Raw genomic sequence first — 19,778 nt, forward strand, 5'->3', positions numbered from 1 at the left:
TCCCTACAATTAATTTTCAAGAAGAATTCTCTTATATGGGAAGAAATATATTCTCAATTGTCATTAAGACTTTCATTAGAAGATTATATTAATTTAATTACTTTACAGGATTTTCTCCGTTGTGTAGGAAAAATGTTTTGAAAAAAGACTTCCTCATATTCATAATATATTTTTAATTTTGTTTCAGTATAAATTCATTTGTAACAATCAATACACAAGTGCCAAACAACAAACTGACAAAACACCCCAAAATGCATCTTCATATGAGTTTTTCTTTTCCTTAAGGATGAACATGGTTGAAAATCCCTGAGAAAGAATTACCATTTATGTTTTATTTCTCAATGAAAGGGTTCTTGTCATTAATATCCTTATAGCATCTTTTATCTGCTTATTCCTTAGACTGTATATAATGGGGTTCAGAAAGGGTGGAATTACGGTATAAAATACAGAAAGAATTATATCGTTAAAAGACCCAGAATCTGAAGGTGGTTGGAAATATACATAAGAGCCTGAAATAACAAATAAAGAAACCACACTGATGTGGGGGATGCAGGTCGAGAAGGCTTTTTTCTGGTCTTCTTTCAGTGGAAACTTGAGCACGGTGGAAAATATACCAACATAAGATGCAGTGATGAAGGCATAACAGCCAGCACCAATCACCAGTTCACAAACAATTAAGGATAACTTATTGCTAAAAGTGTCTGAGCAGGAGATCCTTAGCAGAGAGGGGATGTCACAGAAGAACTGATGGACCAAATTGGATTGGCAGAAAGACAAGCGAAATGTGTAACCAGTGTGGAAAGCTGCGTACACAAGGCCAGTCAACAAGCAGGTTATTGTCATCTGCAGGCAGACTTGGGGACTCATGATCACTGGGTAGTGCAGAGGGTGGCAGATGGCCACATAACGGTCACAAGCCATGACGGTGAGCAAAATAAACTCTACATATCCCATGAAAACCACTAGGAATACCTGAGCTGCACAGCCTGTAACTGAAATAATCCTGTTGTTCACCAGAGAGTTAACAGATGCTTGAGGAGCAGTTATTGAGAGGTAGCAGGCATCCACCATGGACAGATTCCTCAGGAAAAAGTACATGGGGGTGTGGAGTCTCCTGTCAATGGTGGTGATGATGACAATGAGGAGATTCCCCATCAGGCCTGCAGAGTAGATGAGAAACAGAAGCAAAGAATAGAAGATCTGGAGCTCTCGGATGTCAGAAAACCCCATGAGCAGAAACTCAGTTGCACTGGTGAAATTGGACATTTTCAGACTTGTTCATGGAGGGACTGACCTAGGTAGGACAAGGAGAAATCAGTCCGTCCATCGATCAGCAAATATTAAGGACATCCTTGAGATTTTGACAGTCAGCATGACCTGTGCTCTGTTTTAATTGTTTGCCCTTGAAGAAGTTAAATGACTTCTTAAGGAAAATCTCTAAGACTTATAGAAGTGATGCAGACATGAACTGTTTAAGGAATTTCTATTCCTGAGAATTTAATATATTAAACCTATAAACAAAGTAATCTTTCTAGGGACCTTATGCTGGTTTCCTTTTATCTTATATTTTATTGATTACTTATGAGTGAATAATCATTGCAGAGAATTTGACCTGGGTCAGAAACCAACAATGAAAATTATTGATTTTTTTATTTTTTATACCTTCGGGAGTAGCCTTTGCCTCTCCCCACGTTCATTTCCTGACCATTTCATCTTTCTTTTAATAGGTAAGAACAGTATAGAAGAGAAAGCCTGAAACATATTAAGAATTAGTTTCAAATATTGTGGTTCTGGTAGTGGAGAAGGAGACTAAATCTTTTCCTCCTCCCACTATCCTCTACACATGCTCCCAATGACTGGTGGAAAAAATAGAAGTAAATGGTTGTGATATATTCAATAGTATTTTACTGTATCCAGGTGCTGGAGGATGATGAAGGCTGCTGTCTCAGCCTGATATCTCTCTGCTTTTCTGAATACTCTCACTTCATCTAATTTGAATGATAGCTGCTCATCTGCTTTTCTCATCTTATCAGCTCAATTGTCTTCCATTAACAGCCATTAAGTAATCAGCATGAGTGGATATCATTCCCAGACTGACCCTTGGCTGGGGGGAAACTGACCTGCAACTCCATTTCCCAAACTTACATGGGCATAGAAGCCTCTTTCAAGTTTAAACAACCAAGCTTTTCAGACAGTCTAACCTGATATTTATTGGACATTAATTCTCCAATAAAACACTATGAAAAAGAATTCAGCTGGTTTCAAAACAGGAGGGATTCAAACACATCTGGATCTAGATATAAAAATACAATTAGATATAATATAAATGACAATTTTCAAAAAATTATAGCCGTAAACTTTGTCCCACATTCTTCCTCCTTAGTCACCATTGAGGTGACCGAAAGAAAATGAAGTATTGTCTGTATAGTCATGCAAAAACTATTCCCATATTAGTTAGAAGAGGTATAAAGCAAAAGAAAGAAAGAAAGAAAGAAAGAAAGAAAGAAAGAAAGAAAGAAAGAAAGAAAGAAAGAAAGAAAGAAAGAAAGAAAGAAAGAAAGAAAGAAAGAAAGAAAGAAAGAAAGAAAGAAAGAAAGAAAGAAAGAAAGAAAGAAGGAAGGAAGGAAGGAAGGAAGGAAGGAAGGAAGGAAGGAAGGAAGGAAGGAAGGAAGGAAGGAAGGAAGGAAGGAAGGAAGGAAGGAAGGAAGGAAGGAAGGAAGGAAGGAAGGAAGGAAGGAAGGAAGAGAGAAAGAGAGAAAGAGAGAAAGAATGAAAGAAAGAAAGAAAGAAAGAAAGAAAGAAAGAAAGAAAGAAAGAAAGAAAGAAAGAAAAAGGAAGGAAGGAAGGAAGGAAGGAAGGAAGGAAGGAAGGAAGGAAGGAAGGAAGGAAGGAAGGAAGGAAGGAAGGAAGGAAGGAAGGAAGGAAATTATATTACTTACTGTATCTTAATTTGGACACAGCTACAGGGCTCCATGCTGTTAACTCATCTAACATGATTTTCTTTAAGAAATGTTATTATTGAATTCCTCTGGCATGGTAAAGAACTCAAGAATTTCTCTAACTGAGGCTGCATCAGCAGACCATCATAAAAATTACATTGTTCAATGGACCTCATAATTCTATTCAGCTGGTTTGGGAAGTAATCCTCTCACTTGCAATCATCCCTATTATATTTGTAGTTTCCATTAAATAACAAGTTTAATGTAGTAGCCCCAATAGACATATTTTACCTTTGTAGAAATTCCCTGAGTTGCCTTTGGGACAGAGTCCCTGATGTCCAGGAAAATTCAGAGCCAGAGATGATAGCACTGAGGCAATTATTTCTGGGTTGGGAAGGACATGTTGCCAAATTAAGTCCTTTTAGAAGAACTGCATTTGGAATTCTAGAGACATTAATTATTGCATATATGTATAAATATATTTTATGACTAAGGAAATCATTATCTCGGATTCCTTACAAGGAAGAGAAGTCCCATTCACCCATTACTTAAAAGCTTCCAAATGAGAAATTCAAGGGTCTTTGGCAGTTTTTTGACTCATTAGCTCTGCTGGCGCAAATACACAATGGCTCAGGTCTGACTGACATAGAGATGAGAGAACTTGTGAAATGTTTTCAAATGTATTTTACTTTTTGCATCACATTTTTGCCTTCTCATAAAAAAGAGGGTTACTAAGGAAATCTACCAATAAAGTAAAGATATATGACAGATTATATGACATTTTAACCCCACACTCCCAATTGTACCACTCTGAAGAAAATGTTATGTCTCAGAATATTTGGTTTGTGTGATCATTTAGCCTTATTTTTACTTATATCCATTACTTGACTTCAAAGCAAAATAATATTTTCTTACATTAACATAACAGATTATTCAGCTACTTTTCTCAATTTTGATGATGACAAAAAGGGTTTCTATGAATATTTTAAATCTATGGGTGGGGGCAGCTGGGTAGCTCAGTGGATTGAGAGCCAGGCCTAGAGACAGGAGGTCCTAGGTTCAAATCTGGCCTCAGACACTTCCCAGCTGTGTGACCCTGGGCAAGTCACTTGACCCCCATTGCCTAGCCTTTACCACTCTTCTGCCTTGAAGCCAATACACAATATTGACTCCAAGACAGAAGGTAAGGGTTAAAAAAATTAAATCTATGATACCTTCATTTCTTTGATTGATCTCTTTGTTTTATGTATTAAGAATCTAGCAATTTTACACATGATCTAATTTTTTTCCTGGAAATTCTATAATAATTTTAAAAAAGATTGGTTACATTAGCATCACCAACTAAGATTTTTTTAAAAGCACAGACTTTCCAGTATTAATTGTTATTATCTTTTATAAAACAAAACAATTCATATCTTTTTTTTAATTATCCATATGGTATATGTGATTTTGGGAAATTTACTTTAACTCTCAGTAACCAAGAAGCTCTCTTAAAAGTGAAAATTGTAAGGAAGAGGCTGACTAGGATTAGTAGAAGGAATTTCCATAAATCAGCATCCTCTCAACCAATAAAATTAAAGGTCCATTCTGTTGCTATCCTTATGACTGAAAATTGTCAGATTTTAAGATGTGGAATCATACTTGGTATTATTTTTCACATACCTATTGATAGGTGACATGAAATCTTTGGGAATCTATTTATTCCTATCATTGACCTCAGATGACTATTAATTAATTAAAACATATCTGGAATACTATGTTCTGTTCTGGATATATATATATGTATATTTATGTACTAAGGACATGGACTTGTCCAAGTAAATCCAGAGATGAAAGGGATGATAGGAAATGCTCAGGTCAAGTAATATAAAGGCAAATTAAGGAAAATGGTCATTTTAGATTAATAAAGGAAAACCTCAAGGTCAGTCATTTGGTTTTCAGGTACTTGAAGACTTTCATGTGGAAGGGCCATCAGTTCACTAGTTAGTTGTCTTAGGGTGGATTAAAAAATCCTACCTGTAGCTAGTCCTTCAGTCTCTCAAATTTCACAATGATCTAACTAATCATATACTAAGGGATGCTTCATTCTATCAGTGGTGTCAAACCCCAATAGAAATCATGGCCAGTAAACTCTACAGAAGGATCTCTCCCTGCAAGCTGCACATTGACTTAGAAAACCACGTGCAAATGTTTCCTTGTGTTGCAGGGACTTTTCATTTATTTTATTAAACATTTCTCAATTGCAATTTGATTTGCTTCCTGTGGAACTCCAGTGTTAATGACCATTATTGTCTTACATCTTCATATTTGAGAACTCTGCTTCTTATTAGTATTTGCATTGATTCCCTGTCAATTTCCAATGTCAAACTTTCATGCAGTGTCCAATCTGTTGCTGATCTTAGTCCAGCTGTATTGAATTTATTTATAAGCAAAGGCAGGACTATTTGAATATCCACATGTCACCCTACCACACCTAATGTAACTGCTAAGATCTGCTAACTTAATATAATTAACGTATCAATGAAAAAAATCTCAATCATAGCGTGCAGTGTAAGTCACTCCATCAAGCCTATTCTTTTGACTAAAGATGAAAAGTCTTCAGAACTGGTGTGACTTTGCACCAGAATGGTAGTTGTAGTCCTAAGAAAATTTGTTCACATCCTTCGGGGTACCTACAAAATATCAAACCAGTTTGGAATCAGATTGATTCCAAAAATGTAAATGTATGTGGAATTCAATAAAATCCATGAGGAAGAACTAACATTGTTGGGGATAGGGTAAGAGATCCCTTGGTTTGGAACTTGGACTGGCTCTTTCCCCCTCCCTCCTATTGCCCAGAGGAAAACCATGTGTTTTCTAAAAGGAGGGGAGAATTTTTAGACTTTCCATCTTTCCATGGAAATGATAGCATTTGCTCCAGATCATCTGATTGTAATATCGATGTTAGATAATCAAGCATAGACCTACATGAATATGCATGAAGTTAAAAAAATTATAGCAAAGAAGGTACAGCCTGCCTTAGAGAACTTTGCTAGACATTTAGACAGTGGGTGAAAAGGTCTTCTGACAACTATGAATGTTAAAAACTGTAAATGCCAAAACTTGTAAAGGTTTTTGGCCAAAACTGTAAGGATAATTTTAGTCTTCTGACTTAAAATCTAAAATAAGTGGCTGCCCCATGAGAAATTCCCAAATATGAAAATATTACCCAAGTCAGCTGGGATTTTATGGAGATTTTAATTAATAAAGAGAGAAAGAATTAAGGGAAGGAGAGAGAGAGAATTAATTTAAATTACTCTGACTGAGCCTAAGGGAAAGTGAGTCAGTCTTTATCACTCACCATAGGTCCCTCTCCAAGCTGGGTTCTTCCACTCTGAACTGAATTTACTCTCCATACTGAATTCAATTGCATACTCCAATCAAGAATCCTGAACTTGATCCTTTCACCTCCTTTTAAAGAGATTTTCCTCTTATGTCACCTCCCCTAAATTTTCACATGTACCAATCATAATAGACACTTTCCCCCAGGACTGTCCATTCTTATTTTTAACCTGCTTTGTTTTTGACCTTCTCCTGTTAGGTTATATTTTCTGAGTACTTCACACCTCTTTTGTTAAGCTTGCCTTCTGTGAGTTACTTGACCTTTTGTGATTAATTTAACCTTTATGGGTACTTAACACCTTTTTCTATTAGATCTAAAAATAGACCTAACTTAAGGTTCTAGGTTTACTTTAAGGTATGAGTTAGGGACTTTCATTGTTCAATCAGGAGTTTACAACTTTATCTTCTCCTAAAGCACTGTCTGAGTAGGGTGGAGTAACTTTAAAAGTTCCCAATACATTCCTGGTCAAGTATCTCCATTGTTACAATAGGGGAATAGATTAACCAAATCTTTTAAAGTATAGTCTGAGCAGTTTTAAGATTCACACAACCAGGAGCTAGATGTGCCCCCATGTGCCCCATGTTTGCTTCAGCAGACTCTCACAGGGATTCTGATTTTACTTCTGGCAGAGAAGAAGAGCTTGAGCATGTTAAGGGGTCCTCCTTTAGTAAACTTATGCAAAGGCATGGATGAGAATCCCATATGAGTATCTGGTTTTCATGGGCTACAACTCTTTTGTGTTGTTTTAGGAAATTTCTAAATTAATGATATCACAGATTTATTTACAAATTTGGACTCATATTAGAAAGAGATATTTGGGGCATAAAAAGCAATCTCATATGTTTTTAAAATGATCTACTATATATTTGTATTTGTTATTAATGAGTCATCCTAATGATGTACCTTTAAAAGGTTTTTTTTTCCAGGAATAGTTTCCCAATTACATATAAAAATAATATATTACTTTCTTTTTTTAAATGTTTTCAGTTCCAAATTCACTCTCTCCTCATTCCCCCTTATCCTCATTATCCAAAAATGACAAGCAAAAAAGGTATACCTATACTTATGTGATTGTACAAAACATTTATTTCCATATTATTTATGTTGTGGAAAAAACATATCAAAAACAGGAAAATAAAGTGAAAATGGCATACTTCAATATACATTTATATTCCATTAATTCTATCTGTGGCCATGCATAGCCTTTTTTCATCATGAGTCTTTCGATGTTGTCTTGGAAGAATGTATTGCTGGGAATATCTAATTCATAGTTGATCATCAAAACATTGGTATTACTGGATATAATGTTCTGGATTTACTCATTTCACTTTGAAACTAATTATGTACATCTTTCAAAGTTTTTCTGAAGTCATTTTTATCATTTCTTATATCAATGTAATTTTACATCATTATCATATATGTAGCATAGCAGGTATATTATCATCTTGAAAATTATTATTGGTGTATTGATATTGGATCTTATGTATTCATACACCACACTCATGGTCATGGTACTTCTTGATTATTGTATTTCAAAATCTTCAGTCTAAAGGACAAAAAAATTCCTGAGCAGTTCATTAGGTGTCACAGGGTCCTGGCTCCTCCCTTCTCAGATTACTCTCCATAGAAAGTCACATGTATGACTACCCTCCTCCTCTATGATTACGTGGTTGTCAATTGCGCCAATGTTAAATCACATGTCATGTCAATTGTCTAGATCTCACTTAATTTGTGTGAAAAGTGTTTTGTGGTTTTGTTCCTACAATACTGAGATTTGTCTTGGCAGGTAGAACCCCATGCCCCAGCCAGGAATTTTATTTGTCTAGAGCTATTTCCAATGAAATTCTATTCTATTCCTGTGGTGGACTTTGTTGATAATATTTTATGTTGATTTACATGTTGCAATTTGGCTAAAATTAATAGTGAATGAAATTAATGGTTTAGGTGATTTTATAGACTTATTTAAATATATCAACAGAACAAGCCAGCAAAGAACTCCCTAAGAAAAAAATCCCCTGGGGCTGGATGGATTCACAAATGAATTCTATCAAATAGTCAAAGAACAACTAATCCCAATATTATATGAACTATTTGACAGAGTATGCCAAGAAGGAGTTCTACCAAATTCATTTTATGACACAAACATGGTACTGATCCTAAAGCCAGGCAGGTCAAAAACAGAGAAAGAAAACTATAGACCAATCTCCCTAATGAATATAGATGCAAAAACATAAAATAGGATACTAGCAAAAAGATTCCAGCAAGTCATAACAAGGGTTATTCATTGTGACCGGGTAGGATTCATACAAGGAATGCAAGGATGGTTCAATATTAGGAAAACCATCCACATAATTGACCATATTAACAAGAAACTGACAAAAACCACATGGTTATCTCAATAGATGCAGAAAAAGCATTTGATAAAGTAAAACACCTATTCCTATTGAAAACACCAGAAAGTATAGGAACAGAAGGGCCTTTCCTAAAAATAATAAACAGTATATATCTAAAACCATCAGCAAACATCGGCAATGGGGATAAATTAGAAGCCTTCCAATAAGATCAGGAGTGAAACAAGGATGCCCATTATCACCTCTACTATTTGACATTGTACTAGAAACACTAGCAGTAGCAAGTAGAGAAGAAAAAGAAATCGAAGGTATTAAAATTGGCAATAAAGAGACCAAGCTATCACTCTTTGTGGCTGATGTGATGGTTTACTTAAGGAACCCTAGAGAATCAGGCAAAAAGCTAGTTAAAACAATCAACAATTTTAGCAAAGTAGCAGGATAGAAAATAAACCTGCATACGTCATCAGCATTTCTACATATCTCCAACCCATTTCTTCAGAAAGAATTAGAAAGAGAAATTCCATTCAAAATCACCCTAGACAAAATAAAATACTTAGGAATCTATCTGCTGAGACAAACACAGGAACTATACTAACACAACTACAAAACTCTCTCCATGCAATTAAAACTAGATCTAAAGAATTGGAAAAAAATGTTGATTACTCATTGGTGGGATGAGCTAATATAATAAAAATTATAATCCTACCCAAACTAATTTACTTATTTAGTGTCATACTCATTGAACTACCAAAAACATTTTTACTGAATTAGAAAAAAACATAACAAAGTTCTTTTGGAAGAACAAAAGATCAAGGATATCCAGGGAAATCACAAAAAAAAAAATGCAAAGGAAGGTGTACCTGCAGTCCCAGATCTCAAATTATATTATAAAACAGTGTTATCAAAATAATTTGGTACTGGCTAAGAAACAGAAAAGAGGATCAGTGGAATAGACATGGGGTAAATGACCTCAGCAAAATAGTCTATGATAAACCCAACAATCCCAGTTTTCGGGACCAAAATCAACTTTTTGATAAAAACTGCTGGGAAAATTGGAAGACAGAGTGGGAGATATTAGGTTTGGATCAACATCTCACAACCTACATCAAGATAAACTCAGAATGGGTGAATGACCTGAATATAAAGAAGGAACTATGAGCAAATTAGACGAACACAGAATAATATACTTGTCAGATATTTGGGAAAGGAAAGAATTTAAAACCAAGCAAGAGCTAGAAAAAAGCACAAAATGTAAAATCAATAATTTTGATTACATCAAATTAAAAAGTCTTTGTACAAACAAAACTAATGCATCCAAAATTAGAAGGAAAGCAACAAATTGGGAAACAATTTCATTACAAAAACCTCTGACAAAGGTCTGATTACTCAAATTTATGAAGACCAAAACAAGTAGTACAAAAAATCAAACCATTCTCCAATTGAAAAATGGGCAGGGGACATGAACAGGCAATTTTCAGTTAAAAAATTTAAAACTATTATTAGCACATGAAAAAAGTGTTCTAAATCTCTCATAATCAGAGAAACACAAATCAAAACAACTCTGAGGTATCACCTCACACCTAGCAGATTGGCTAACATGACAGCAATGGAAAGTAATAAGTGCTGGAAGGGATGTGGCAAAGTTGGGACATTAATTCATTGCTGGTAGAGTTGTGAATTGATCCAACCATTCTGGAGGGCAATTTGGAACTATGCCCAAAGGGCGATAAAAGACTGTCTGCCCTTTGATCCAGCCATAGCACTGCTGGGTTTGTACACCAAAGAGATCATAAGGAAAAAGACATGCACAAAAAATAGTCATAGCTAAGCTCTTTGTGCTGGAAAAAAAAATTGGAAAAGGAGGGGATGCCCTTCAATTGGGGAATGGCTGAACAAATTGTAGTATATGTTGATGATGAAATACTATTGTGCTCAAAGGAATAATAAAGTGGAGGAATTCCATGGGGCCTGGAAAAACTTCCAGGAATTGATGCAGAGTGAGAGGAGCAGAACCAGGAGAACATTGTACACAGAGACATATACTATGGTACAATCGAATGTAATGGACTTATCCACTAGTGGTAATGCAGTGATCCTGAACAACTTGGAGAAACCTACAAGAAAAACCACTATCAACATCCAGAGGAAACACTGTGGGAGTAAAAACACCAAAGAAAAACAACTGCTTGCATACATGGGTCAAATGGATATGGTTGGGGATGTAGACTCTAAATGAACATCCTAGTGGAAACAACAACATGGAAATAGGTCCTGAACAAGGACACAAAGAATACCCAGTGAAATTGCACGTTGGCTGAGGGAAGAGTGGATGGAGGGGAAGGAGGGAAATAATGTGATTATTGTAACGAAGGAATAATGTTCTAAAGTGACTAAATAAACTCATTCAAATGGAAAAAATAAGTATATCATCATATACTATGCAAAGAGCAATAATTTAATTTCCTCATTGCCTATTCTAATTCCTTAATGTTTTTTATATTCTTGCTATAGTAAGCATTTCTAGGACAATATTCAATAATAGAGTATTAATGGGTACCCTTGCTTCACCCTAAATCTTATTGAGAAGGCTTTTAGCTTATCCTTACTATAGGTAATGCTTGGTGATGGTCTTAGATAGTTACTGATCCTTTGAAAGAATGATTCACTTAATCCGATACTTTCTAGCATTTTTAATGAGGTGTGTTGTATTTTATCCAAAGGTTTTTTTTCTGACTTTATTGTGATATTTGTAGGGTTTCTTTTCATTTTATTACTGATATGGTCAATTATGATGATAGTTGTGATAATATTGAACCAGTACTGAAATACTCAGATATTTGTGATTTTATATAATATTAATATTTATGATATGGATGCAAAAATTTACTTGGATTTTTTTCATTCAGTGACCTTTGTAGTTTTTAATTTTTTTCTTATCTCTACACTGCTTAAAGTAATTTTCCAATGTGTCTCTTTTTTTTCCTGAAGCATCTTATTACAGGGTTTTACTTCATTGTTTTTCCTTGGGAAGAAAAATAATTCATAAATAATCTCATAAATGGTTCTTTCAGATTCAGCTTCCTTTACTTGTAAGTGTTGCAAGCAGGGGCACTTTACCCTCATTAGATTCTTTGTTCACACTCTCACTTGGCCTTGGGACATTGAGAATCAATCCAGGAAGATCAAAAATAATGCAGAAAGTCCTCCACTACATGGAAACATTTCTCTCTTTTCTTTCATCTTTCCTGCCCCCATCCTGGAATGTCTTAGAATCATTATTGAATACCCATATTTTAGAGAGAAGACTCAGAGTAGCTTTGCTGCTTGACTTCAATATTCATCCCTTTTCTGCATCCTGGGAAATTTAAATTTAATTTCAGCTGTACCCATGGAGGTGACTCAGTGACACAATGGATTCAGTATTGAGCCTTGAGTCAAAAAACTTGCTTTTCCTAAGTTCAAAATATCCTCAAGCATTTGCTGTCTTCACTGTACTTATATATCTGGGGTTTGGCTCAAATTTTGGTTTATTGCAAGTGATTAAAAAAATCTTCATTCATTCAGCCACTATTTCATTTTTTTTCAATTTATTCATTTATTTTTTCAAATTTTTTTCCATTTTTACATGATTCATATTCTCTCTCTTCCTCCTCCAAGAGCCCACAAGCATTTCCACTGGGTTGAAGAAATGTTGTCATTTCATATCTATTTCAATATTATTCATTTTTGCTATAGAACAATTTAAAAAAAATCTAAATCCCAAATCATATACCTACATATACATGTGATAAATGATGTCGTATGTTCTTTTTCATTTCAACTCTCATAGTTCTTCCTCTCAATGACTTAGCATTCTTTCCCATAAGTCCTTTAGGAGTGTCCTGGCTTGTTGCATTGCTACTAGGAGCAAAGTCCATTACATTTAATTGTTCCATAATGTTTTACATTCTGTGCTCAATGTTCTTCTGGTTCTGCTCATTTCAGTCTGCATCAGTTCATTGAGGTTCTCCCAGTTCATATGGAAAACCTCCAGATCATCAATCCTTACAGCACAATAGTATTCAATCACTATAAAATACCACAATTTGTTCAACCATTCCCCAATCAAGGGACACCCCCTTGTTTTCCAAAATTTTATCACCACAAGGAACACAGCTAAGAACATTTTTGTGCAAGTCTTTTTCCTAATTATCTCTTTGGAGTACAATCCCAGCAGGGCTGTAGCTGGATCAAAAAGCAGGCAGTCTTTTGAAGCTCTTAATATAAAATTCCAAATTGACCTCCATGTCATCCACTATTTCTTACTTCTCTTTCCATTTGATTTTATTAGCATCTTTTTCTTCAGCATTTGTGTCTTCTGTTCCAAAAAGACGACCATACTAGTATATCTCCTAAATAATTGCTTTGTCTTAATTTTCTCCTCTGAGTCCATTCCTTATTATCTTAACATTTATCCTTGATTCTTTTTAAATTTCTTAACTTATTTTAGTTCTATGGTCATATGAGTGAGGTGAGGATCTGCTACTCACAGGTGACAGAAAACTCCGAGGAGAAATTCAGTCATAGCAGTAAAATTGAACATTTTCAGATTTGTTCATCTAGGGAATGGCCTGGGGTGGGGGCCAAGCAGAAATCAATTGTTGCATCAGTCAGGCTATGCTACATGAAAAGACTATAAGATATTATTCATATGTATCAATTACAAGAGACTTTGAGAATCAACATAGCTTCTATTATGACTGTCTATGAAATCTTGGGCAACTCATGTTGCTTCTCAAGGAAACTCTCTAAATCTTGTATAGGTGATGAAGAACAGCACTTGTAAATGAAGTTACTGTTACTGAGAATTCCTTCTATTAAAGTTATAGATTCTTAAAACAGTAATTAATATTAGCAACTGCACAATGACTTCCTTTTTACATATACTAAATTAATTATACATGCAGATACATTAATACAGAAAATCTAACCGTCGTCAGAAGCATCCACTGGAAATCATGATCACTTATTTGTTTAAAGCCCTCTGATGTGTGGTCTTAGGTTCTATTTGTATTACTTTCCATTGGCCATCCAATCATTATCAATGATAAATAATGGCATGGAAGAAAAATTTAAAGAACTTAATTTCAAATATGCTGGTTTCTTTTGCTAGCAATGGAGAAGGGATCTAATATATTGATTTTTACTATTTGACTGTACACACTCTCCCACAGAATCAAAGAAATTGTAAGTGATCACTGGAGTTATATACAGTAGTATTTTCCCCCAATCCAGATGCATGAGAGTGGTGAAGTGTGCTCAATTGGCCTTATATTCTCTATCTTCCTCTAAACATTTGCAGGGCTTCTAGTTTTCACTATAGCCAGCACTGGTTCTCCTCAATTTATCACCTCAATTGTCTTCTATTCATAGACACCAGTAATCAACATAAATGGCATGATACCGTATCAAAACTAAATCTAAATTTGTCTCATATGGAATGAAGCCTTGAAGAGAACTCTGACCTAGCCCTCCATTCTTCAATCTCTCATGACCACCATTTTCCTGAATAAATCTTTTGAGGTTAAAAACCCAGGACTTTGGGGAAGTTTCTATGCAGATTCTTCTTGGTCTTTGATTCTCCATGAGGAGGAGCAAGCTGGTCTTGACAGAGAAATTACTTTTTTCTTGTATTTAATTCTCATATAGAGAGAGATAAAAAAGATATTTATATATGATATGGGGGCTCAGGGTCCTCTGGGCACCCCAAATCCATAGAGGAATACCAGGTCAAAGATTACATTAGGAATTTCTCAATCTTGAACCCCTGCACTTCTGACTGAAGGACGTCATTACTAGTGAAACCAAAGAGATGGCTGAATAAAGAAATAATTCTCTGCCTCTTCTTTTAGGTACATTTACACTAGTTTTTTTTTTTTTTTATGATAGCGGTCATAGCACAGAGGGATGCCACCTTTTCGCATCTCAAACATCACTACGTTCCTCAACCTCCCATTGCTCTATACACTAAAAGATGATTACCCCTCTCATATTATTGTTCCCTCTTTAACCCAGATCTGATTAAAATAGGTTCTAGTGCTACCTGCAGTCCACCATTTCCTCACCTTCTCTGTGACATTTGTTCCTCTCCTATCTTTTTTATGAGATAATTGTTCCATTTTAGCTCTTTCTACCCTGTTATATTGTTATATTTAGTTCCTTCCATAATAATCAACTTGACTTCAAGTTTTTGGTCCCTGAATTTGAACTGAAGAGAAATCACAGATATCTCAGGGATGTGAGGAAGTTTCCATTTTCAACTCATTTTTTCTACACTACAGAGAAAATACTGGAATGAAATAAAATTAATATGATGTTCATACGAAAATATTAATACCTATTGAGAAAATGACACACACACACTCCTGTCAGAGAATTCATCTTAAAAATTAATTGTAGGGATACAATAGGATGATGAATATTGTTATTAGAATATTTTCAGTTAAGGACAAGAGAGTCAAGAAAGTAACATCTTTACCTGCTATATATTGTTTGTTTGATTTAAAGGTAATATTAACTTTTTTATCCAAGTATTTTTCCAGATTCCAGGAAAAAGATTGTTTTTTAGCAATAAAAATTACCAGCTAGATATTTAATGAATGATAGATTGTATAGGACTCAGTTGCTCAGTTTTAAATGATGATGTAGACCAAAGAATATCTAGAGATACAGTGAAATATTTATGTCAACTATGTGAATAAGTAATTAGCTGGGTTAGTAAATTTACCTCTTACTGAGAGTTTCCCCAAATGTGCTCAGATCACATTATGTCTCTAATATTCACAGCAATAAACATTCTCACTTTTAAAGAATTGAAATATAGAGAATATGGCAACTCATAAAACCCATATCCAGAAAAATTATGATTCCACGGAAGATAATTCTTCATGTACAGTAAAATATGTTGACCAAAATACAAGGATTCAACTGAGAAACATATTTGATTTTATGCCATTTATAGCCATAATTCTTGATGAATAAACTCCAACAGATGAGGACATTTTAGTGATGAGAGAAAATACTTCATATGATCCATCTAATACAAGTAGGAATTACTCATTTGTGTGATATGGTAAATTATAATGGTATTTTTAAAAAGGAAGTCATTTCTTTGGGCTATTCTGCTGCTTCAATTAGCCAAGAACAGAAAACTTTATGTTATTCTTTCAGTTTTTCAGCTCTTGATTACACATGTCATTTTTAGGTCACTAGATGATGAAAATCCATTGGACCTTGAAGCTCAATAAAACACATACTTGACTAATTTTGTCACTGAAATAGATGATGCCTTTCTGCTTTCTGTTGATCATACCATCATTTTCTCTAAGTCCAAGGAAAAATAAGAGAGCTTTCAATTTTCCCTTTGATTTTATTCTGATATTTTGGGCTAAAATTTTGCCAAAGGTACCTAAAAAAACACTGAGTCATCTTGGCCATATTTATATATCATAAGCAGTGCAAGCAAAGGTTTTAGACTAAGAAAATTACATTACCTGGAAGCCTCGAATATGCTCCAAATGATAATAATTCTGCTGATATCAATGACAGTGAAGTCAATTCTAAAGAATTTTTAAAAATTTTGAATACTCATTCATTTGTAACCACCAACACAAATAGCAAACCACAAAACAACAAAAACATCAAAAAATACATGTTCACATGAGTTTTTTTTTTCTTAATGAATCAACTAGGTTGAAAAACACTGAGAAGGAACTACCATTTATGCTTTATTTCTTAATGAAAATGTTTCTCTTCATTAATATTCCCATTGCATCCTGTATCTGTTTATTCCGTAGACTATATATAATGGGGTTGAGAAAGGGTGGTATTATTGTATAAAATACAGAAATAATTATATTCTTAAAAGACATAGAATCTGAAGATGGTTGGGAATATACATAAGCACCTGAAATCACAAATAAAGAAACCACAGTGATGTGGGGGATGCAGGTCGAGAAGGCTTTTTTCTGGTCTTCTTTCACTGGAAACTTGAGCACGGTGGAAAATATACGAATGTAAGATGCAGTGATGAAGCCATAACAGCCAGTGCCAATGATCAGTTCAGAAACAATAAGGGATAACTTATTGCTAAAAGTGTCTGAGCAGGAGATCCTTAGGAGAGAGGGGATGTCACAGAAGAACTGATGGACCAAATTGGATTGGCAGAAGGACAAGCGAAACGTGTAACTGGTGTGGAAAACTGCATATATGAGGCCAGTCAACAAGCAGGTTAAGGTCATCTGCAGGCAGACTCGGGGACTCATGATCACTGGGTAGTGGAGAGGGTGGCAGATGGCCACATAACGGTCACAAGCCATGATGGTGAGCAAAATAAACTCTACATATCCCATGAAAACCACTAGGAATACCTGAGCTGCACAGCCTGTAACTGAAATGACCCTGTTGTTCACCAGAGAGTTAACAGATGCTTGAGGAGCAGTTATTGAGAGGTAGCAGGCATCCACCATGGACAGATTCCTCAGGAAAAAGTACATGGGAGTGTGGAGTCTCCTGTCAATGGTTGTGATGATGACAATGAGGAGATTCCCCATCAGGCCTGCAGAGTAGATGAGAAACAAAAGGAAAGAATACAAGATCTGGAGTTCTCGGATGTCAGAAAACCCCATGAGCAGAAATTCTGTCGCACTGGTGAAATTGGACATTTTCAGACTTGTTCACCAAGGGAGTCACCTAGGTAGGACAAGGAGAAATCAGTCAGTCCATCGATTGGCAATCATTAAGGACAACCTTGAGATTTTGACAGTCAGCATGACCTGTGCTCTGTTTTGGTTGTTTATCCTTGAAAAAGTTAAATCACTTCTCAAGGAAAATCTCTAAGACTGATAGAGATGATGCAGACCTGAACTGTTAAAGGAAGTTTCTATACCTGAGAGTTCAATCAATTAAACCTATAAACAAAGTAATCTTTCTAGGGACCTTATGCTGGTTTCCTTTTATCTTATATTTTATTGATTACTTATGAGTGAATAATCATTGCAGAGAATTTGACCTGGGTCAGAAACCAACAATGAAATTAAATCATTTTTTTAATCCTTCAGGATTAGTTTTTGGCTCTCCACATATTCCTTTCCTGATCATTTCATCTTTTTTAATAGGTAAGAACAGTTTAGAAGAGAAAGTCAGAAACTTATTAAGACTTAGTTTCAAATATTTTGGTGCTGGTAGTGGAGAGCTGACTAAATCTTTTCCTCCTGTCACTATACTCCATAAATGCTCCCAATGACTGGTGGAAAAAATTAGAAGTAAATGGTAGTGATGTATTCAATAGCATTTTACTGTATCCAGGAGCAGAACAATGATGAAGGCTGCTGTTCCTTGCTTTCCCAAGAGAATCTTGATATTCTCTCTACTCCTCTGAATATTCTCACTTCATCTAATTTGCACCATAGCTGATCATCAACTCTTCTAATCTCATCAGCTCATTTATCTTCCTTTAACAGCCATCAGGTTATCAACATGAGAGGATATCATGCCCAGCTCTATCCTTGACTGGATGGAATACTGCCCTGGAACTCCATTCCTCAATCTCAAATTGGCATCAAAGATTCAAGTTTATACAATCAGACTTTTCAGACAGTCTAAGCTGATGCTTCTTTGCCACTAATTCTCCAGTGTACCACTATGAAAGGGAAGCAAGCTAAGCTGATTTTGACACAGGAGGGATGGTTGAAAACTTATAGATATAGATATGAAAATACATTTAGATACAGATATCATTTTTTTAAATTACAGCCCTAAACTTTGTCCCACTTTTTTCCTCCTCTGCCATCCACTGTGGTGACAGAAATAAAATCAATTATTGTCTGTATAGTCATGCAAAATACTTCCCATGTTAGATGAGATATAAATAGAGAAAGAACAAGTGAGAGAAAGAAAGAGAGAAAGAAAGAAAGAGAGAAAGAAGAGAGAGAGAGAGAGAGAGAGAGAGAGAAAGAAAGAAAGAAAGAAAGAAAGAAAGAAAGAAAGAAAGAAAGAAAGAAAGAAAGAAAGAAAGAAAGAAAGAAAGAAAGAAAGAAAGAAAGAAAGAAAGAAAGAAAGAAAGAAAGAAAAGAAAGAAAGAAAGAAAGAAAGAAAGAAAGAAAGGAAGGAAGAAAGGAAGGAAGGAAGGAAGGAAGGAAGGAAGGAAGGAAGGAAGGAAGGAAGGAAGGAAGGAAGGAAGGAAGGAAGGAAGGAAGGAAGGAAGGAAGGAAGGAAGGAAGGAAGAAGGAAGGAAGGAAAGAAAGAAAGAAAGAAAGAAAGAAAGAAAGAAAGAAAGAAAGAAAGAAAGAAAGAAAGAAAGAAAGAAAGAAAGAAAGAAAGAAAGAAAGAAAGAAAGAAAGAAAGAAAGAAAGAAAGAAAGAAAGAAAGAAAGAAAGAAAGAAAGAAAGAAAGAAAGAAAGAAAGAAAGAAAGAAAGAAAGAAAGAAAGAAAGAAAGAAAGAAAGAAAGAAAGGGAGAGAGAGGGAGGAAGGAGGAAAGAAGGAAGATAGGAAGAAAAGGAGGAAAAGAGGCTGAAGAAGAAAAGAAATGATATCATTAAAACTCACTGTATCTTAGTTTGGACATGGATACAGGGCTTCATGTTGTTAACTTATATAATTTTAGTTCCTCAGGAATTCTCTTATTGAATTGCTCAGGCATGGCAAAGAATTCAAGAATTTCTCTAGCTGAGGCTTTATCTGCAGACCAATATAAAATTTGCAATGTTCAATGGACCTCATCATTTTCTTCTGCATGTTTAGGAAGTAATCCTCTCACTCTCAATCATCCCTATTATATTTTTTGCTTTGGTTAAATAGCATGTTTAATATGGTAGCCCCAGTGGACAAACTTCACCTTTGAAGAAATTCCCTGAGTTGCCTTTGGGACAGAGTCCCTGATGTCCAGGACAATTCAGAGAGCCAGAGATGATAGCCCTGAGGCAATTATTTCTGGGTTGGGAAGGGCATGTTGCCAAGTTAAGTCCTTTTAGAAGAACTGCGTTTGGAATTCTAGAGACATTATTTATTGTATTAATGTGTAAATATATTTTAAGACTGAGGACATCATTATGTCTGATTCCTTACAA

The 19,778-nt window shown here is 35.1% G+C and overlaps 2 protein-coding genes across 2 annotated transcripts; both read right to left on the bottom strand.

Annotated features, from left to right (window-relative positions):
- Window positions 1-324: 324 nt before the first annotated feature.
- LOC100027489 (olfactory receptor 14C36-like) lies at window positions 325-1,266 on the bottom strand. Its single transcript, XM_016433326.2, has one exon. It carries the CDS (start codon window positions 1,264-1,266, stop codon window positions 325-327), a length of 942 nt encoding a protein of 313 aa, XP_016288812.2.
- Window positions 1,267-14,578: 13,312 nt separating this feature from the next.
- LOC130458907 (olfactory receptor 14C36-like) lies at window positions 14,579-17,374 on the bottom strand. The gene has a single exon (XM_056825928.1). The coding sequence runs from the start codon at window positions 17,372-17,374 to the stop codon at window positions 16,439-16,441; it is 936 nt and encodes a 311-aa protein (XP_056681906.1). The 3' UTR covers window positions 14,579-16,438.
- Window positions 17,375-19,778: the final 2,404 nt, after the last annotated feature.

The sequence above is a fragment of the Monodelphis domestica genome, chromosome 4, assembly GCF_027887165.1.
Source record: "Monodelphis domestica isolate mMonDom1 chromosome 4, mMonDom1.pri, whole genome shotgun sequence".
Lineage (NCBI taxonomy): Eukaryota > Metazoa > Chordata > Mammalia > Didelphimorphia > Didelphidae > Monodelphis > Monodelphis domestica.

Bases quoted from the DNA above. Each gene is read 5' to 3' on its own strand.
- LOC100027489 (XM_016433326.2), bottom strand. From the start codon at position 1,266: ATGTCCAATTTCACCAGTGCAACTGAGTTTCTGCTCATGGGGTTTTCT.
- LOC130458907 (XM_056825928.1), bottom strand. From the start codon at position 17,374: ATGTCCAATTTCACCAGTGCGACAGAATTTCTGCTCATGGGGTTTTCT.